Source organism: Myotis nattereri (genome assembly GCF_964212035.1).
Source record: "Myotis nattereri genome assembly, chromosome: 13".
Taxonomy (NCBI): Eukaryota; Metazoa; Chordata; class Mammalia; order Chiroptera; family Vespertilionidae; genus Myotis; species Myotis nattereri.
The window spans coordinates 52550553-52573116 of NC_138088.1; the positions used below are offsets into that span (position 1 = coordinate 52550553).

The 22564-nt window shown below is 46.8% G+C and overlaps 1 protein-coding gene across 2 annotated transcripts in view; it reads right to left on the reverse strand.

The window, feature by feature from the left end:
* The window catches only part of ABLIM1 (actin binding LIM protein 1), a 239380-nt gene that overhangs the window by 125669 nt on the left and 91147 nt on the right, over positions 1-22564 (reverse strand). Inside the window, exon 1 of one of the 2 annotated variants that reach the window (XM_081104373.1) lies at positions 10566-10768. The exons of the other annotated variant lie outside the window; for it this stretch is intronic. Within the exon in view, the coding sequence (XP_080960499.1) occupies positions 10566-10581 (16 nt within the window). The 5' untranslated portion in view covers positions 10582-10768. Of the gene's footprint in view, positions 1-10565; positions 10769-22564 lie in introns of those variants that run through there. 2 annotated transcript variants of the gene reach the window in all.

Below are 22564 nucleotides of genomic sequence, written 5' to 3' on the forward strand. Positions count from 1 at the left end.
ATAACTGCCCCCCTAGGCAGTTGTGTTCAACTTTTGGTATTTTTTCCAGTCTTCTCACTGTGTTTCCTGACACTGTGCATTCAATTCAGCCATTACCTATTAACACTACTCCTACTAACATGCACTGTTCCGTTAACTGTGGTCTGTTGACACTGAGAATGTAATTATTGTTCCAGTTCATCCTGAGGATACAGGCCCTTTTTTGTACAACTTTTCTATTCTCCCCCTAGATTTAATCATTTTCTTTTCTCCCACTTGCCGAGTTTCTGAGGAGCAATCTGTGATTTTCTTGTAGACCTACCAATAATGCTTTCCAATGCTCAAACTCATGAGATAACGTGTCAAACCTCCTCCCCCCGCCCCCTCCTGGAGAGAAAAGTGGGTGTCCTCAGTACTGTTTTCACTGGAGAAAAGGACTGAATCTCACACAGGTTAAGAGCTTGGCTCTATGTCCTCTGGGAAGCTGCAGAGGCGTGATTCAGCTGATTCCAACCCCAGCTCGCTCGCAGCTCAGCGCCTCTGGGTAAGAAGGCGCAGGCTATGGGCTGCACAACTCATCACGGGGTGCTGCTCCCCTACATGAGGTGCCCTGGAGGGGACCCACAGGCCCTGTAAAAAGGGGACTTCCCAACTTGTCTGCAAACACTGTCCCTGGTCATCTTGCACCATACTGGCCCCCCACCCCAATAGCAGGTGCATTGCCTACTCTCTGTCCTAGCGAGCTGCTGTTCTCTGTCTGGCCTTGCTGCTTGATTCATGTTTAGTAACTGGCTTCCTGGCCCACTTATTATGCCAAACCACCACATTAGTGCGGCCTCCCTGTGGTCCCGTGGTTTTCATGGTTGGCATGGCCCTTCCCTAGGGATCTTTCCATCATGGCGGCACCTTCCAATGGGGAGAAGCCACTCTGGGGCTCTTGTTGAAAAAGTCCAGGCTCGTTCTGAGTCCTGCTGCATGTTGCAGGGATGCGACAGCAGACGAGCCTTGAACCCAAAGAATGGCCAATGCTCTCCTGCTGCACCGGAGGCTCGCTATGACGACTCACCTCTGACATTCCCAGGGAGTCTCTCTCCAAAGCCCCTACATGATAACGTTTCTGGAAATGCTCTGATATGTCAAAAGTGAATTCTGTAAGCACACAATGCCTAACAGATGGAGGTGAAGAGCTACTGCACTAATGATGGGAGAGGTGGTACATGACAGACTGTCCAAGCCCTGAACGCGTCCCTCTCTCCCTGGTGCAGAAGCAAGGGGACCAGTTGAGCATGGTGTCCAGAGGAGGAGACGCAGAGTCATAGGAAACGTTCTTCTAAATGAAAAAGGAGTTGCGGAAATATCACACTTGGAACTCAGGAGGCCTGACTGGGGGTTCCCTCGGGACTTTCTGCGCAACGTCAATCAAGAGCATTTTACTCTGAATTTAGCAGTGAGGTCAGGTCCTAATTGTATCCAGCACACAAATGGACAACACCAAATTCTGGCCAACTCTTAGGATAAAGTCATCAATAAGAGATTTTGAAATTATTTTGTTAAACTTTTCCAGTTGCAAGTGAAGAAACCCAACCAAACGTACCTATTAAGCACTATTATAAGAGTGTCCAGGGTGGAAACATGGTTACCCAGCAAAGTACCTTATTCTGTTTCCACCCATTAAGATGTTAGTGTAGATGTTCTAAACCAATGGTTTTCAAACTTCGGGTCTTGACCCACTGAAACATGAACTCGGATCAATGAATCATGACCAGCATATTTTAAAAATAGAAGAGAACAGAAAATAGCAGAGAGTAAAGGTAGGTGCTGTTTCCTGTGACATTTACTAGCCATTTATATGCATGTGTGCACCAGTCATGAATTCCCTTGTGTGAAAACGCATTTCTCACTGTGGCTAGGTTTGGTGAGTACTATGTTAAGCTCCAGACCACAATCTGGAAGCCTTTTGGTTGAATCCTGCCCACAGACATGTTTTGTTTGGCCTGCACCAAGATTTTTTTGAAGAGAAAGTTGAATCATTTGCCAACATTTAAACATCTGGAGATTGACATAATAATCCCTATTTCTAGTAGCTCTTAAAAATGGGAAGGTCTGGCTGGGCCGGAGTGGCTCAGTGGTTGGGTATCGACCTATGAACCAGGAGGTCACGGTTGATTTCAGGTGAGGGCACATGCCTGGGTTGCAGGCTGGATCCCCAGTAGGGGTCATGCAGGAGGCAGCCGATCAATGATTCTCTCTCATCATTGATGTATCTATTTCTCTCTCACTCACCCTTCCTCTCTGAAATCAGTAAAAATATCTTTTTTTTTTTTAAAAAAAGGGAAGATCTGGCCAGGTGGCCTATGTCCCTCTGTGGGCCCAAGATGGAATGACTCAGTGGCTCTCCCTTTAGAGAAGGCCATGCTGCCCAGGGTGCCCCAATTTCCACTCATTCAGGTCACCTGCCTAGTCCTTGGAAGCATCTGTATGTACAACCTCCAGTTCTAACCATACTCAACTCATCCTGACCCTCTGGCTACCCTTCCTCATGACCATTGCTGTGCTAAGTGACTAACGGTAGCTCCTGCCAAACCCAGCTGGCTACACTTCTCCAGGCAGAAGCTGTGCTCCATTGCTTCTGCTTTGCCTATTTACCACCTTTCTAGAATTTTCTCTTTACTTGTTGCACCCCTATTCGTCCTTCAAAGCCCAGCCTGCCATGAGCTTGCAGCAGAATTCATCACTCCCTGCACTTACTTTAATAGTCCTCTGCACCAGAATTACTGAGGTATCCATCTCCCTCACTAGAATGTGAGTGCTTTCAGGTTCAGAAGCATACTTTATTTTATTTGTTTCTATATCAACATTGCTGATCTCTTATTAGATTCAGAATAAACATTATATAAAGATAACCATCTCCCTCACCCACACACAGCAAAAATACACTTATTAGTTCATTTCACATTCGTTGAGCATATACTGTAGAGCAGATAGTGTGTTATGGACATAGGTTGAATCAAACACCATCATTAACCACAAGAAACTCATAGAGCCTCTCAAGGCCGATCTGAATGCTCCCTGTTCTATAAAGCTCCCCCGCCCCCACTTTTAATTCCCTGAAACACTAACTCTTCATTTGAACCCTCACTGAATATTGTTTATACCCCTGTTATCACCTCTATTTGATTCTCAATCAGCATCCCTCCCGACACTGGCTGATTCATTAATCTACTGGAGGGAGAAAGTCTTCAGTGTATCAGGTTATCCTGAGAATGTCTTGCACAGAGTAGACCTCAGTCTACCGTGATGTGATCTGCAGTGTGAGCAAGGAGCCCATTGCAAGGGTTCGCTGTTTCAGGCTGGGACCTTTACACATGCTAGTCATGTTTTCCAGGTGAGCAGGAATGGCATAACCGGACTCTAGTCCAACTTTTCCCACTGTTGGCCTACAGATGCTATTCCTCAATGGCTGTCCAGACTGGGGTCCCACATAATAAATGTGGGCACATAGATAGCAGTCGCATAGACACCCATCTAACCCATTGTCATTTACAGGACTCTCTATGGACCTGCGAAACCGTAGCCGCTGTCATTTTTCTGAGGATACACAGGCCTCTCTCCCATTTCTCAGCAGACTCTCTGGTATGGAATAACCTTGCTATATTTTTCTACCATTCTCTGTTTTTCTAATTTTTTTAAAACTTCTCCCTCTATAATTTCAAACAATGAACAAGAACAGAAAGAATATAGACAGCTGGAATATAGACTGGATATAATGGTAATAGGAAAACACTCCAGACTTTAATAATATATTTTAGCTCCTCTTCAAAGACTAAAGACACAGTTGTGTCAGCCAAGATATCTACTATCTTTGATCAAAGGTGTCCAGTGGGCTCTGAACCCCAGTAAAAACGCTCACCCAACTCTTTCAGAATTAGGAACGGTGCACCCCTGTGCCATGTCCCAGCCAGTTGAGCCCCAACTCATTCCCAGGTAATGGTGCCTTATAACTTCCTCCCACACCCACTCTGCCCACCCTCTGCATACCACATACAGTGGTGTCTCAGCTGCTCGGATCCCACGGATCTGTTTTATTATAAACCATAGCCTCGTTCTAGACTGCAGGAGACTTGGAACGAGAAGGATGCCCTTTGCCTTCTCTTTCCCCTCTGTGCACTGTACTCAAGATAAAGTGAGCAAAGGGAATGGAGAGGCTGCTTATATAAATGTCCTCCCTTGTCTGCCTGGAGGGCTGACTGTTTTACCCAGAGAAGCCATGGATTATGAAGACAGTGTCCAAGTGTGGTCCCTGGACCAGAAGCATCTCCATCACCTGGGATTGCTTGAAATGCAAAACCCCAGGCCCCTCCACAGACCTACTGAATCAGAAACTGGGAGCAGGGCTCAGAAATCCATGTTTTCACAAGCCCTCCACGTGGTTCTGTTGCCTGCTAACGTTGGAGAACCACTTCCCTGGACAACAACTTCCCTGGAAGTATGAAGAAAGCCAACATCCTCAGGGTTAAGTCCAAGTAGTCAAACAAGCCAGCCTGTTTGATTGCAATGGGACACAGCAACTCACCCCTGGTGTCCTCCGGGGCACATTGGCCCATAATAGCATTCACCACGTCAGTGTGAACACAAATACAATGTTTCAGAGAAAAGAGGTCATGTATACAAATATTCATCCTCCCTACTGGTCATCAAACTTGCCCTTGAATACACAGCTCCTGCCAGTGTGGGATAAACATGCCCCTCGGTATGAGTCACCATCAGACCAACACACCATGAAATAGGAAGCTGGGCTGGTTTCTACTGTGGTGTGCCCAGATCAGGCTCAACCACAAAGGGAAGAAATCCTGCACCACTCACCCATCATTGACCCTTCTGCAGTCCTCGGGCTCTCTAATGCTGCCTCAGGAACACACTCAGCATTTTGACTTCGGCAGACCAGAGCCGAACAATTTCAGGACCCTCCTTCACGCCCTCCAGGGCTGTGAAAATGATGACATAGAGCGGCCCCCTCCTCAAAGTGAATCAGATGCCAAGACCTCCCTCTTGGTAGAGTGAGTCTCCCGTAGGATATTTTTTTCTGCAACAATTTGGAAAAGTCGATTTGTTGTTCTTTAAAAGAGGGTCTCTGTGATGCAGCACAGACTGTTTCATCGTTCCTGGTCACTGGACCAGGTCATTGGAGAGGTAAGAGGCAGGGAGGGCCGCCTCCCAAAGTCCAGGAGTAGCTGACAATGAACAGGACTGGCCAACCCGCAGCTCAGATGCCCATTGTCTCCACGCTCTTGAGTTCACTCCTCAACAAACATTGCTCGCAAGAGTTCTGGGGAAATGTTAAGTCAATGTGCTCCTTCTCTCAGATTTACTGACACAGTCAACCTCACCTCTGACTGTGGAAATGAAGTCTTTCTTTCTTTCTGGATAAACTTTTTGTAGACATCAATGCGTAAGTGGCAGAGGGCATTTGTTATGACTCTTTTTTTTTTTTTTTTAACGTGAAGTTCTTTCCCTTCGCTTTGGAAATCTCATCACCAGGCAGCCCTTGTGTAGAGAAGATAAGCTGGGCAGAACCCTACTTCTGGTGAGAGCAGCACATTCATTTATAAAACAGTAAGAGTGATCTACGCCTGGATTTTTTTCTCCAGTAGAATATAATGATAAAACTGGAGCTCCCCTCCCTCCAAAGATGCAAAGCTCACCCTGAGTAGTGGGCGGAAGTCACCACCGATCCAGCCAATTTTTCCTGAAGCTTGCAGCATCCCTGTCTCCTTTAGTCAATAGCTTCCCTTTAGACCTTACTTAGGAATGTCCTCGTCATCAGGGTCCCCTTGAAAAGCTCAGGGCTTTTCAATTAAAGATGAAGAACCTAGAAGATTCCAGGAGCCAGTAGGGGTGGGGCATTAAACTCAACCTGGGAAGCAGTGTTGGAAAACTGAGCCCAGGAGTGGCTACTATACACTAAAGAGGGGGCCTGAAATGCGACTGGGGCATATGAGGAGCGATTACACCACACAGGCAGACCTATTGTTCTCAGACTTCTCTGAGGATGGAAGAGAAATGGGTTCCGCTGGCCTTGGGCAGTGTGCAGGCACCTGAGTGGGTCGTGTCTGTCTGTGGGGGGTGTTTTGGGAGGAATGGAATTGGGGAAGGGGAATACCATTAGAAGCAGCAGCACTCCATTTCTCTAAAGGTGGCTTTACAAGACCACATATGAAGCCGACAGACACTTGAGGAGAGACAGAGCACTTTCTTAAGCCACACAGGTGACTGAGGTGTTGTTTAATTTCCCTGGTGTTTACATAGGTGCGCAGAGTAATTCTAGAAGAATGTGTAGAAGGGATGGGCCCTGGACAAGCATTATAAGGAAGCAGAGAGTTAGGTCTTTGACAAACACAAAAGAAGAATATATATTTCTCAGGAGAGCAGGAGGGGCAGGGTGACTGAGGTTAGAGAGGGAAAATATTCACCATGATTATTCAAACAGGAAAAATGGGGGTGGGGCAATAGGTACAATGAGCACAGGTCTGGGAGGCAGACAGGCCTGGTTGGGACATCAGCTCTTCTACTTTTGAGCTAAGTGACCTCTGGAGGGTTTCTCACCTCCCTTGAGCCTCCTCTTCCTCATCTCTGAAACGAGAGGCATACAGCCCACCTTCATGGGCTAAAGATCAAAGGCAATGTATGTAAAGCTCTCAGCACGGAGGCTGCCACTCAGCATGTAGTCAAGAGCCAGCAGGTTTAAAAATAACATTAAAAATAAAATGACATTGGGGTAGATAGGCATGGGGAGGAGGTCACTGAAGAAGTTGTAGAGACGCCTCAACAATTAGCAGGAAGCCTTGAACTTTACCCTTGTCACTCAGTTAGGTTTTTGAGCTGGAAATATGATGACATCCATGTCCTAAGAGGATTACTTTGGTGCCAGTCTGTGGGACACATTTGAGACACAGTACACCGCTGTTCTCAGAAGCTGCCAAGAAACAAGATTGCTGTGTGTGTGTGTGTGTGTGTGTGTGTGTATCCCACACACCTGAGTATCAGGTGGACAGTGAACGTGTCTTCTTTGAAGGTGGACTGGAATGAGTTTCACTGGGTCCCACTCTACCCTAAAAGCAAGTTGGACCATCCAATAGTTGCAGGAAGCTTTCAGGAAACAAAACAAACAAACAATGATGACCTGTCTCCCTGGCTGCTCAATTCTTATTCTCTCACGTGGCTTGTAAGCCATAAGCATCCTTATCATTTAAATTAGATGAGTGTTTACATAACTTGATCTCTAGTATTTGTTTATTCTTGTTTTCTCTAACAAAGAGATAATGAATCCCTTTGTGTATATTTCTCAAACTTACACTGGAACACAGGCAAGCTAGACAATGATAGCTTTTAAGTGAGAACAGAGGGCCTCTGGAGTTTAGGTTGATGAGAGTGTATTCAGGGAGACAGATATTGACTGATAAACCCACAAAAATCTCTCCTGCTTCTTTGTTACAGGATCCAGCAAAGACAGGATGCCCTTGAATACATCAGAGAAACAACCATTTCATCAAGATTCCTGGATCAATAGGTGTTTGCAACTGGAAGTGAATGGGTGCGTGGTTAGGAGCAGAGAAGATGACGAGGGTCAAAGTATGTCAGCAAATGCCACTCCACACTGGCTGAGGTGGGATCCACTAGTGCCAACCCCAAACCTACAGAAACATGGAAACTTTATCCAGGAGAGAAAGCAATGTTACGAAGCAGAGTGAGTGAGACCACCTCTAACTGGTGAGCACTCCAGGGACCCAGGTCAGACCTTCAGAAGGCCTTCCATGCTCCCAGGATGGATGCTGCCATCATCTGAGCTTGCTCAAGGGTGACCGGGTCAGCTCCAGGAGGAAGGAGGCAGGCTTTCCTGGAGCAAGAAGAAATGGAGAGGACTGGAAAGACCTTAGAATCGAGAAGACACGGGTTCTAGTCCAGCTCAGAGAATGGCCAACCTGTTCCAGCTGTTTGAGGATCTGCGATGGGGCTGACACTAAGTTATACACTGGACGTTAAAGACAGGCACACGGTGTTGCCTCTACGAGGCTCACTGCCTAGTGGTGGAGCCAGTGGACATCCCCACACCTGGTACGCGCAGCCTCTGATGCACGTGCACCTTCACTGGAACATCACTTGTTCCCATTACCCCTGAGCGTCCTGAGCAATTTGTGTACCTTCTGAACCCCTGTTTTCTCACCTCTAGGATGAATGCCTGTGCTACCTGCTCCCCTGTGCCCTCTCACTTTAAAAGCTATGATGAGCCTGGCTGGTGTGGCTCAGTTTGAGAGTCGACCTAAGAACCAGGAAGTCATGGTTCGATTCCCAGTCAGGGCACATGCCCAGGTTGTGGGCTCGATCACCAGTATGGGGTGTGCAGGAGGCAGCCGATCAATGATTCTCTCTCATCATTGATGTTTCTCTCTCTCTCTCTCTCTCTCTCTCTCTCTCTCTCTCTCTCTCTCTTCACCTCTGAAATCAATAAAAAATAAAAGCTATGATGAAACTCCTTTCTTTCCATGGCAGCTCTTAGGGACCTGCTCCCAAACCCCTGCCCTCCTCTGCTGTTGGCTGAGGTCAGTGAGACCAGAAGGCTCGGAGGCAGCAGCGTGGCCTGGCACAGACCTCGAAATAAAAAAGGACCAGCCTTTAATCAGTGACTGAGATAATACTAGTATGTGCCCTCTCGGTGGCCTGCTCAACGTTCCAGTTAGAAAGAGGCTCCTGAGTTGTAGAGCAAAAGCGAGCCCAGGCCATCTGAGAGCTGAGAGGTCTGCAATGGCTTCGAAAAAGAGTTGCTATTTGGGGACTACAGATCCACCACACGCACCCCATCCAGCGAGTCTGGGCTCCACAGCCCCACGGGGACGCAATGAAAAGTGGCTTTTGCAATCCTCTTTCCCGTCACTCATGAGTGACTCCCATTGGAAAAAGAAACTCAAGTCCATTAGCAATAGAGAGGTCAGGACCAGCTCGCTCTAGGTGGGTGGGAGGTAAAAACGAGGGGGGAGGGGTAGCCCTGACCTTCACTAAATGTCAACATCTGTATGGGTCACTCTGAGGGCTCCTGGAAGCATCCCCAAAAGTCAGGAAAGATCATTAGAAGCACTTTTATATGCACCAAATCATTTCACTCAAGTGCCAGGTACTCAGTGGAAGACCGAAGCTAAAGAAGTGATTGGGAAAGATACGCGGGAGCAGGCGGGATGGAGCAGAACCATGTTCCCTTTGTCCTAAGGTGTCCGCCCTGTTAGCTGTCAGGATCCTGTTCTTCGCCCACCCGTTAGTATAATGAACCCCACCTGAGTTCCAGCAGCAAGGATCCATCTGAGTTCAGCCTGTTCACTTCAAAGTCAGTCCATGTAGGGGCTTTAAGATAACGTGGATAGAGATAAGTCTTTGAAATGGTTCAAGACAGCCCTAAAGGAGCAGGCGTCCGTGTGGATGGAGACAGTTATGTCCCACGCTAACAAAATGTGGCGGAAGACAACCAAGCTTCGTAAGAGCAAAATAAAGGGATGGATCCTCATATTATAAAATCACATGGGGAAGGTCCCTAAGACATTATGAAGAGGAAAAACTTAAGCCTCAGAGAAATGATCACAAAAGAATCCCATTTTTATACTTCTGTTATCTATCTATCTATCTATCTATCTATCTATCCATCCATCCATCCATCTATCTCCCGTCTAGAAAGATGCACACATTAACCATCTTTCCTCTAGGAGGAGACGGAATGGAGGCTGACAGGGTGGGGTGAGGAGGTTTCACTCTTCACTCTCTATTCTCCTGGAACATTTCACTTTCTCAGCAGAAGCTGTATTTATACCATACGTGGATCATTAAAATCAAGCACTGCTGTATTCCTTGCCCTTTCCTGGATAAACGAATAATTTAAACTGTAATTCACTCTGAAAGACTCCCCTTCCAAGTCAGGGCCACGCCCAGTGTGTAAGTACCGTGCACCTGTGAGGGCACCCCGCCCCCTCCCTTTTTACAGGCTCCTTGGGAGGTGATCCGGCTCTTTGCTACCTATGGCTGGTACCAACCACATCCTTTAAGATGTCTGGAGGAGTGATTAGGGACACAGCTGAAATGCCAGGTTATCAAACAACACACCGAAACCCTACAGAACAGCCAGCGGCTCCTTTCAGGCGGGGCCCGTGTGTCCCAAACACCACGAACCTGGGAGCAGGGACCTTTCATTGCACATCTTAATTAAGTCACTGATTTGGGTGGGGATAAGGCTAGGATGGGGGCCGGTTCGCAAGTCTCCAATACAACCCAAGACTCAAAATGCAATCACAATCCAAACAGGCACGTACCCAGGACCTCGGCTGTGCAACCCCCGCCCCAGAAATGGGAAGTGCTTCGGCCGCCGTGGCTACAGGAAAGGTTCTCAAGGGCGTCTCGGTCCATGGAAAGCCAGGCTTCCCAAGACACACACACACCCTCGCGCCAAGAACATGTCTGCCCGGCTTCCCATTGATCATCGTCCATTAGGTGGCCGAGCCCTGCGGCACCAACTTCTGCAACCCCGCACCGCGATGGCGATTGATCATTACCTTTCTCCTTCACCATGGCAACCCGGTCCCCCGGCGAGGCGAGGCGCGCAGCCCTGGAGGAAGAGGAATGAAGTCCGGCGGTGGAGCGCGCCCGGGCGAGGCAGGCAGGTCGGTCCGCAGCTGCAGAGGCTGCGAGGAAGATAGCCGGGCATCCACTCGCCCAGCCCGGGACTTCTTTCTAAAATCCCGCCCCCAGCTCCCGCGGCCGAGCCCGGCGCCCGCCCCGGCGATCGCCACCGCGCGGTGACCGCGCCCTGCCCTGCGCGGGGACTCTGCCCTTCGGCTGAAACCACTCGCTACAGCTGCCGCCGCCGAAACAAATGCAAAATTCCGGCGCCCTAATCTCTGGCCATGGACACCACCTTGCATTCCTCGCGCGGAAAGCAGGCCTGGCCCCTCCCGAGGGCTATCTGATAAATGATTGCCAGAAGAGGGGGGCCGGCCGGGGACGGTTCCGATCGGTAAAACTAGTCAATTGTTAGCTTATCCGTTTCCTAGACCTGCTGCTTTCATGCTTTTGACAGCTTCTGTCAGACACACTGAATAAATAAAATTAGCCTGAGTCCAACAGGATGCTAGTGGCTCCCTTCAAGTTCATTTTCTCCACCTTCTAAGGTCCTGGAGGCTCAATTAAAATGAAAAAGAAAGAAAGACACTCCATTTGCCTGCGGGTCCCCCCCCCCCCCCCCCACTCAGGCTTACCTGCATGGGGGCGGGGTTGAGGGTGGGGACTAGGACAATGACAGAGAGCCTGGGAAGAGGATCTTTTCAGGATTCAATTCCGCCTCCAGGATCAAATTCTGAATCAAAGTAAAATCCTGACTTATCCAGTTAGGTAGGAGTCTGACTCCCACCTTCTCCCTGTTTCACTGGACTTTTCTGGACCAACTCCTTAGATGTGTAGATGTGAGGGAGCAACCGTAGCTACAAAGTGAGGGGCAGTCACACCGCACCCCTCACCAGCCTGAGCCTGACCCCAGCAGCCTTGGCTTCTAACAAGGCTTTCGGGGTTTCTGACCCACAGGGTCACAGGTCACTCTCCTGGGAGCAGAGGGTGTCGGGATTCCACCCCGAGGCCCACCCCATTCCACCCCATCTCCCCAAGCCAGATGGATTGTTTAGTCCCCACCGCACTCCTATACATCCAGCACGTGGGGACAATGTGATGAGCAAGAGACGAAAAGACAGGCGCAGCCCCACCCCCGAAGAGCAGCAGATGGCCAGCACATCTTTCCCAACCAGAACGCACAGGCAGCATGAGTCTGTATTTACTGCAAATATTGTAACTGTTGGGTCTAGGAGCGCCAGGGTAATAGAAAAGATGAAGTCGATCCACCCCTTCATCTTTGACTCGGGGGCTGTGTTTACAGCTGAATTGCACCGGTGCGGCTGGGCCAGGCCTTTAGTGGGGCTTTCTGATGGTTCACAGTAGCAGATCTCAAGCAGCTGTGACATGCCTACCTCTGTGACTCAGGGCTGTGCTATTAATAGCTTGGGTGTCTCAGTCAGAGGGCTAAGTCCACTCCAACCCTTGGTCGCCTTTTCTATGACACATACTTCACCCACACTCCTCCCTGCCTCCACGGCAGCCCTGTAGGGTCATGGCTTTCCTAAGTCAGCAGCCAGCTGGAGTGTAAGCAGCGAAGAGCCTTGAAGCAGCGTCTCCACCCTCCATTCATAAATACGAGCCATGAGAGCAGCCGGGCCTCCAGTCCAGAGGGGTGGGCAGGGTTAAGAGCAGGGAGGAGACGAGCCCTTTACATCCTCCAGTTTCCATGGCTGAAACAGCTCGTGTCTACTTCTCCACCCTGATCACTCTCGGCCCTAAGAGGATGCTGACAAGCAAAGTGAACCTCCGAGAGCTCGAATTAGTTTGGTGCCGTGGGCCTCGCTGGTGACTTTATTTGATTATATTTTTGCTGCATAAATAGATTAGCACCTCACTGAGGCACTTCTCTCCAAGGCCTTCCTGCCATTCAGCGCAAAGCCAAGGGAACAGGGCTCCAGGCCTCCCTCCCTCCCCCTTCTCCCTCTGTCCCTAATGGAATGTGACAGCAAAATGCCACTGGGTTTCTAGCCCCAACCCAATCACACCTAAGTGTTCCAGATACTATCAATGCCATCAGTTCAATTTCTCTTTTACTCAGGGCCATTTTGAGCCCTAAGATTTTAAGTTTATTAATGAAATTGGTTCCTTCTGACAGTTCTGAACCTACCTGCCTACCCCTGTGGCTAACCTGCCAGGCCCTCTGGTTTAGAAAGGCTTGGAGCCGGAGCAGGCAGAGTAACAGCTGGTGCCCATTCATTTGCAGAGAAGCCTTTTCTAAAGAAAAATACTACAGAGAGGTTCAGAGACCCCCCTTCCCGGGTTTTCCATGGAAAGAATTTTCCTGTACCTCAGTCAAAGTGAATGAGTCACCAGCATTTAGTTGCTCAATAACAGTCATATGGCTAACGTCCCCCCAACCATCCGACACTGCGACTTTAGAATAAAAGCACCCACTCTGCACTTTCCAGATAACCAAAGAGGATACGACTGAAGTTATTTTTGGAATGTGGGAGAGTAAAACCAAATTGTTTCTGTCTCCTGGCCTGGGGCCGAATAGTTCAGAGCTTTCAGAAGCAAAGCAGAGATATTTTCTACTTTACAGTTAAAACTGCAAGAAGTGCAACAAAATAACATCAGAAAAACAATGAGAAATGTACAGCTCATAAGACGGCGGGGCATTTTCTTCGTATTTCTAGAAATGATTTCCAAAGGACTTAATCTCATTGCGCTCGATGAGATAAGGCCACACCACAGACACCCACTCGGGATTTTATTTGGCGTTTTATTGCCCAAGCCGCCTTTTCATTCACTCACAAAATGAAGCAACGCTTGTCCACAAGGGACCAGAGGACAGAAACCATTTTGTTGGAGAGAAAAGCTTGGTTAGCACACGGCCAGCCGTTCTTGGCAGAACTCCAAGAGTGTGTCATTTCACCAGAAGCCGTGCCAATGGAGAGAAATGCTACCGCCTGGAAACCAGCGACCTGCCCGAGTCCACTTCCTCATTGCTCTCTCTCTTCCACGGAGCCGGGGATTGCCTGCTGCTCGTGCACCTGCAGGACAGGAAGTTCAGTCCCCCGCCGTGGCCAAGGACCCCAGGTTTCCAGGTAGCATCCCTCCACACCTTTGGATGCATTGGCAAAAGAGCCCTCCATGCCCTTTCTGGCAGAATTCAGCTGAAAGCAAACTCAAGAATGAGCTCCTCGCTTGCTTTCTATTTAATGTTTACGTCTAGCAACCTCCCTGTGACATTTATGGAGCATCTACTGGATGCCAGGTACTGGGTTGGCAGTTTCAAAAGAAGAAGGGAGAAAGCAGTGCTCGGGAGTTGCTTACCATCTAGTGGAGAGGATGCACAGGCGCGCATGTTCTCCAGGACATGAGGAAGGTGCTAAGACAGAAGAAGGGTGCACAGGGTGCAGGGCAGGCTGAACCCAGCAGGGGGCCAGGAGAGGCTCCCAGGAGGAGAGAACAAGCCAGGGCTGCCAAGTAAGAAAGGGGGGAAGCTCATTCCAAGAGGAGGTCACAGAGTGAGAAGGTATCAAATGGTTCCTTGTTCCTGGGAGAAGGCAAACCAAGGCTGGGGTGGTTGGTCACAGAGAGCTCTGGAGGGTGAACCTTAGAAGTGACGTGGTTGGAGTCTTAAACCTGAGCCATCAATTTCTTTCCAAGTTAAGATAAAAAAGAATTTGGCTGCATTTCAAACGCCACCATGATCTGTTTCCAACCATGTTGCCTCCTTCCTCCAAAGTGGGCTGTGTGGGTGAGCATGACCAGTTTTTAACAGACTGCTGGCCGTGTAACAGATGCCCAGAAAGTGTCCATGCTGATTAGTTTATCTAAATATTTCCCTGGTGATCTGGATAAAATGACAGCCATGCACATCTCACACGCAGCACTTAAAATAGCACACCGATGGGCATATGCTTCTGGAGTAATGGTTTCATGTCCACAACCAGCTGTGAGCTCCATGAAGGCAAGGATGGTTTCCTGCTTTCCCGGACTCACAAGAGCACAATCTGCAGACATCCAGGGACAGGAATACTAGGGGTGCTTTAAATGTACCACCTGGCCCCCGGCCAAGGTCGATGCCTAGATTCTCTGGAGATGAAACCTGAGCTGCAGCCAGCTCCCTAAGTGACTAAGGACCACTGGCCTGGCACACCGGCCTGCATAAAGGGAGGGGAAAGGACATGAGATTTACAAACATCCTGACACTCACTGCAATCTCCATGACAATTTATTGGAAGTGATGGTTCCAAAGTTTCCTACAGTCTGAGAAAAATTCTTAAATGTCTGAGCCCTCTTGATCCTACTAACTCTCTTGTCCTCAACCGAGAATTCTTAGAATGTTTTCCATGTGAATCTCACAGAACCAGTGTCCAGCAAAGTTCTTTTCCACGAGTTTTTTAAAGTGGATTTTACGTTTGTATCCAAAACTTCCCCATGATCTTTCTCAGAAACCACTTCTGAGTAATAGGTTGCAGCTTGAGAAAATTACAAAAATTTTCTAAGGTGTATTTAATGTTCCCTATTTATAATCCACTAAGGACAGAAACTACAGAGTGAGTATAAAACCAGCCATTTTCCTACACGTGTACTGGAACCTGTTAGTCAGAATTCAACGGATCTTTTGATAGTAAAGAGTTTCACAAATTTTAGCCTAATTTCAGGTACGTGAGAAGTTGAGAAGTACAGAAATAGCTCTGAGTTATTTTCAAAAACAGTTTACTACTAGCTTTATCCTTTAAAAATATTTTCCAGGTAGAAACACAGTTATTAGAATGGCAAATGATTACTTTCTATCATCTAGAAATACAGTGCCTTCCCTAACAACATACCATCTCTCTGGTACTTACATGTCACTAGTGTGCTTAACTGTCCAGCCAAGGATGAGCCCAACAGGCCAAGATCCTGATGCTATTCGCCTATCTTAAAGAGTCCAATAATTAATGAAGGCTAAGGTATCAAGAAAGAAGACAGTGCAATGAAGGATGTGCACATTTATTTTTGTAAGAGATGATGGGCTCTTTGAAGGAAAGGATCATTTGAGTCTCTAGCACACAGTGATAGGCACAAAGTAGGAATGCAATACTAAGCATACTAAGCAATACTAAGGAATGAATGTCACTCGCTTACCACAGCAAGTCAAAACACTAGGTAAGTATTCATTTTTACTCTCAAATAGACTGATTTGAGAATCTGACTTAAATTAAAAATAAATTCAGTCTCATATATAAACCAATTTAGCGACTGCTTGAAAGCATTTGCTAAGATGCAAACTAACAATTCGCCTTGGAGAGAAAGCAAGCTGAAAAGAAACCTAATCAGGGAGTCATTTCGTGAAGCCCCCTACTCCCACTGTCATCCTTTACAGAGTGCCAACTGTGTGCCAGCCACCATGCTAGTCCCTGTCCCTTCATCACCTCATTTAATCCTTATAACATTAAATTATATGGATGAGGTAATAATATTACACTTTACACTTAAGGAAAGAGTCAGGTTTGCGAGAATTTAAAGCCACAGAGCCTCCTTTGACTTTATTGGGCCTTCCCTTTTACAGAGGTCATGAAAAAGTCTCCCTCCCCCCGCCAACACAGACACTTTTTGAGTCAAGATATACTCAATACATTGACTCCTTTGGCGTTTCCAAAAGACCTGGCACACTGGAAATGTTGCACGTTGCCTTGTCTGTGTAAAACAATCTTCTCTCTTGATCCCTTACCCTCTGTTAGCTCTCAGACTTCTTAGACTAGAACCTGCCAGGTGAAAAGCATCACCTTGGCCGACTGCACTTGTTGTTGGCTGGACAGGAGAAGATGGTACCCAGGCCCACATAGCAAGTCTTCAAGAGGCAAGTCAATTATCCATCGTGACTAACCGTTCTCAGGGAGTACCATTCCTCTGGTTGACATAGAGAGACAATTACAAAAATTGGGTGGAGGGGGTCACAGCAGTTTTGCAAGGTTTACAAAGCCGACATTTGCTCCCCTCATTTAGCCTCATGGCGCTAATGATGCCCTGGCCTGTGTCCAGGAAACAATGTCTCTCATTCTCCTCCGACATTTCAGCCATCACCTGAGGGACAGGCCAAATAAGCATGCGCACTGCACAGCCATTCCTGCATTTGCTTCCACAGGAAGGTGTCACTGTCACCCAGCACACACCTCAGTGACTTTCCCCACTTTTTAGTACGAAGAGAAAAGGGATCATGCCACCAACTCTGGTTTGTAAAAACTATAAATTGTAAGAAAAAATAGGCATGAACTGCATGCACATGTGAGATGAAAACCAGAGTCCTAAGGCAGACCTGTCAAGGTTGCACAATTACTTAGAAATGGGTCAAAACCCTGGTGTCCTTCTTCCTACCCAGCGGTTGTTCCATGAGGCCGCACTGGCCACACAGGCACCCCGGTCTGGCAGCGTCGGAACCCCAGCTGGGCCGCAGGCCGAGGGGCCTTGGGCAGATTACTTTCTGCGTGTGTGTGTTTCAGTCTCATCTGTGAGTGGCAATGATGTGCTCCACATGTGAGGGTGTGTGGAGGACAGGGCTGGCTCCCTGGACATGCCACCTGTGTAGCGGCAAAGGCCCCTGTGCTCAGAAGGGCCTCCGTTTGGTTTAATGCTTTGCTGTTGACATACTGAAATCTGCAATAATTTTATCTTTGAACTTGTGTTTTGTAAGCGAAGTCCAGTGGGACAATGGAGCATGCACATGAGCAGACAAGACACGTGCAGTACGTGTTGCTGCTGCCCCATTCACATTTAGTGCTAGCCATGCCCGTGAGCACTGAATTCCAGCAGATCCACGATGTGCGGGAATTCAGGGAGACTCCAAGGCAAAGTGTTTCACATCTACAACTGACTAAACAGGGGTGATGAGAGTTCATTCCCATTCAAACCAGAGTGTCTGCCTCGAGTGCACAAGGCAGGCAATGGTGTTCCAGGAAACACAAACAACCGAGGAGGTTAGGACATCTTTTCTTACCCACGTTACTAACTATATTAGCCAAGCACTCACTCTGAAATGATGACCCAGAGGAAAGGAAAAGAGAGGGCAGTCCATTTCCCCTTGCCTCTCGCTCCTTCTTTCTCACTGAGCCAAAGGTAGAGTGTTGGTAGAATGTGGCAGAAATAAAAAAACAGTGGCGTTAGTTGTGGGCAAGAATCCCACCCTTCCGGAAAGAAGAAATACATACGGGCCTACAACCTATGAAATCTTAATTGTGTAAGTTCAGTGATTCCACATAGGAGTGAAAGAATTTTATTTTTATTTAAAATGGGCCCTGCACAGTATAAACATACAAGGTAAAATTCATATGAATAATTTAAAGTGTTACTTTAGCCCGGCCAGTGTGGCTCAGTGTTGAGCATTGACTCATGCACCAAGAGGTTGCTGGGGTCCGAGCCTGCCGCTTGGGCATTCCCTGTCAGGGCACATGCCCAAGTGGCAGGCTCGAACCCCTGTGAGGGTCGTGCAAGAGCCAGCCAATCGATGTTGAACTCTCATCGATATTTTTATCTCTCTCTCTCTCCCTTCCCCATCCTCTCTCTGTAAAACTCAATAAAAAGTCTTTAAAAAACACACACAAAAATGTTACTTTATTTAGGACAACAACTTTGTATTTTAGCACCTTTAATGGCACTTTATTCCTATGCTTTGATTGAATAAGGTGTCCTTCCTCCCCCCCCAACCCCCATATTTTCCTTTTGCACTGAGCCCTGTCAATTATGTACCCAGAATGGGGTGAGGATGAGAGTTGTTCTGTATGAAATGGAAGTGCTGGCAAGGAGGAGTGCGATGAAGGGTAATGATGATTGTTATTGTTTAGTTTTCACTGCTTCACCAGTTTACAACAGAATACGATAGAGAGCGGTAAATCCTATGGAGAAATATCCAAGCTGGAAGGTAGAGAGTGTTGGGGCAGGAGTGTGGTTTTAAGTGAGTGGTGGAGGAAGAAAGGGCATTTGCGTCAGCCTGAAGATCCCAGGCAGAGGGACAATAACAGCAAGGATTCTGAGCTGGGAGCTCACCTGGTGTGTTCCAGGCAGTGAGGAGGCCAGTGAGGCCCGAGGCACTGACAGCAGGAGTGGAGTTGGAGAGGCCAAGGAGTTAGGGCCCTAGGGGTCATTGCAAAACCTTGGCTTTTACCGTGAGTGAGGTGGGAAGTCACGGAGAAAGTCGCATGATCTGACTGTCATTTCCACAGGATCCTCTGGCTTCTGTGTGGTGACTAGAGTGAAGGGGCGTCGGCAAAGATGCCGATTGTTGAATTAGTGCATGAAATTAAAAAGAGTTCAAGAGTGAAGTAGTGACACAACAGAATGAGATGAAGAAAAAGGTTGCAGAAGTAAGAAACAAAAGCTGAGGACAAGAGAGTATAATAGTAATGAACGAAACACCCAAGAACAGAACAGACACTGAGGAAATATCTAATCCCTAACATAGAACAAAGTTTGAGATGATCTGGATGAATGCGGAAGAAAGCGCCAAAAACAATGAGAGAAAACCAAATGTACAAAAAAAGAAAGACTGGCCCTAACTGGTTTGGCTCAGTGGATAGAGTGTCGGCCTGCAGACTGAAGGGTCCCAGGTTCGATTCCAGTCAAGGGCATGTACCTTGGTTGCAGGCACATCCTCAGTGGGGGGTGTGCAGGAGGCGGCTGATTGATGTTTCTCTCTCATCGATGTTTCTAACTCTTTATACCTCTCCCTTCCTCTCTGTAAAAAAATCAATAAAATATATTTTTTTAAAAAAAGAAAGACTGAAAAAAACTTGTCCTAGAAGTACAGAACCTAAGAAGCAGAAATATTCAAAGACCTAATACACAAAACTTTCCCAGAAATGAAGATTGAAAGAGTATGGGTATCCAATTAGGCGAAATTTAATACAGAACGCCAACTCCAAGTCTTGGCCTAAGCTTTTGACTTTCAAAGGATACCATTCTCCAGATATCCAAATAGAAGAGACCTATCACCCACACAAAGAAAAAACTCTGGCTAACTTCAGAGTTCTCAACAGTAACACCTGGAAATCTTGAGGGAAACTCCCACCCAGCCAAAATGTTGTTCAGACATAAAGGCAATGGCCAACCATCACAAACAGAAAGGTGCTCCTGAAATACTACCACAAACTCTTCACAGGAACACATCCTGACAACAACATCTAGCCAACTAAGAGATGAGTCAAAATAAACTCAGAATGCAAATATTACAGTAAAAGGACTAGCAGTGAATTCTATAAAACATGAAAGAGATGCCCCAATTAGTGCATTATGGTGATGGAAGAGAATGGCAATGTTTGGAACAAAGAAAGTAAAGAACAATATGAAAACAATATTATACCAGTAAAAATCAGGAGGTGGGCAGGAGAGAAGTACAAGAGTGCTACCGTCCCTGTGTTCACAGCAGGGAGTGTGATTTGCACCTGACTGTCCAGGATTCTTACTCTGAACATCTCATAGGAGCTCTCAAACCACATCACCCAATTGCTTTATCTTTGCTTGGAGAGTGTACTGCTTTTATACTTCAACTCCTGTTTCTTGGACTTGGGAAGGCAAAGGGTATCTATCACAAGGCAAATGTATTTCAGGGTTTCTTTAAGAAAAGGGAGATGGCACACCTTTACCTTTGTACTGATTATATACAGGTTCTTAGTGCAAGAGCCAAAATTGTTGCTAATTTATTTCTATCTAAAATTTCCATAGCATCTTTCCGCCAGAGAGGCTGCTGAATGGGAAGAAAAAAAAAAAGATGATACACTGGTTTTAAGGACAGCCACAGAGGGTTTTATTTTTTTCTAGTTATTTAACCTGCATATTCATGAAAATGCCATGGAATTCCTCATGACAAGACTTCCATTTATCAACATAGAGTCCTGCCCAGGTGTGTGTAATGCTGTGCCTTGGGTTCTCCATTCTTCTTTTCATCCCATCTGCCCCTTTCAAGTAGGCACTGAGCCATATGATTTCTCACTTTCGGTATGGCTGACTGAATTGTTAGCAGACATGGGGCAATGGAGCAAACCATACATCGGAGGGCCAAACACTTAAAATGTATATCCTGTCTTGGAAAAGATGGGCTGAGCCAATTAGGTTTTCATGCCTGGGAATCTGAACTCAGAGACATATAGAGAAGTCCCAGTCAGTAGCAGGTACTTCTATGTATTAAAAGATCAAGTAAGGCCAGGCTTGGGGCAGTCTTCCAGAGACATGCAGATACCAACATTCCAAGGGGTGGTGTGTCAGAGGAGGCCAGCTGGAGGGGAGGACAGTAAGATGTTCCCCAAAACTGAACTGATGGTCCCAGAGCAGCTTCCTGAGGCCTGGCTGCTCAGCATTTCCTGGCCTCCTAGGAGATCTCCATGTGCTGTTGTACACTATACATACTAGTACATTCCTCCCTCTTGGATTGTTCATATCTCCTTGGCATTCACCTCCACAAGTCAAGCCTGGTAACATCACAATCAGTGAGTTAATGCACCTAGAAGCAGCTTTCAAACAATGACAGGTGGGGAGGTGGCAGATAAATACCCCAGCTTCCTAGTCCCTTGGCTAAGATATCCCCGAGGTATGCTCTGCACTATCTCCCAGAGTTCCCAATCACTTGAGCTTTGGCTGCCCACACGGTTAACTAGTTTGATAATTCACCTTTTATTAGCTTCAGTTCCTTATCCGTGTGTCCTAGGATCAAATAAATGACATGCCCTTGAATCCTTGCCCTGGGGTCTACTTTTGGGGGATGTCAGCACAAAAGAGAATCTCAGTTATCCATATTTTTTATGCTTAAGAAGAAGGAACAATTTGTCTTGATCTACTGATCACTTTCAACTAGTCCTCTACTTTAATTACAGAGACAGATTGATTCTAAAGAGAATACTACCCTGAGGAGATCAAAGATGCTCATCAGACAGAATGTATTATTGTTTCTCAAGAGAATCAATAATTAATTGGATCATTTTATTGTACAAACACAATGGAATTTGAATGCACACACACAATACAATTCAGTGGATAGTAGATCTGCACACAGAAAAAAGCAACTAAGCCACAAAAACAGCATTAAACCAAAGCATCACACAATTGAAGGCAAAGTGGGCAAAATCAGGGAAGAATGAAGAGAAATAAATTACTGCTGACTCATTAATTGTAGGTAACAAATATTTACTGAGTATATACAGTATATGAAACCTCACAGGAAGGGGGCTGACAGTGGTATAGAGAGCAAAGATGTCTAGGGTAAGCCCTCAATGACTTTACATTCTAGCAGGGCAAATAGCATGAGTACATAAATAACTCTGAAAAGAGGTAGAAGGGGATTGGAGTAGAGATACTGAGAAACTGCTAGAAAGATCTGAAGGAAGGAATGCTTGTCACTTAGCAAATGAGAGAGAGGAAAGCTTCAAGTAGAGTGTGGGCCTCCCCAAATACAGGAAGAGTTCCAGAAAGTTGGTTGGGTTCAATATCTTTCACCAGCTGTTACTGATAGAAAATGAACTAGACCGCTCCTGGCATCTAGATAAGCGAACCAAGAAATGTGTTGGAAGTAGCTGCTTGTATCCTCTTTAAACTCTTAAAATAGACTAACTGAACCATGGTCTATGCCAGACCAAATTCAGCTGAAATATTACTAAACCAAAGAACAGTACACAGCATTTCCATCAATGATAACGGTAGAACAACTGATGACCTCAACAATTGGATTCGGAATTATTTATTATGAAGCAGTCAGTGTCCCTGCAATGGAGCTGGCCACCAAGTGATTACAGAGGTTGACTGTACCCTTCAGGGACAGGTCTGGCCTGAGGAAAAGATAACAGATGAACACAGCCAGCTACATACTGAAATCACATGATAGCACTTCAGAGAAAAGAGTGATAGGAAACAGAACTGGATTCATTCTACAAGGAGAGCAAAAGTCAAGCACCCCCACATAGTCTAGTGATGTCAA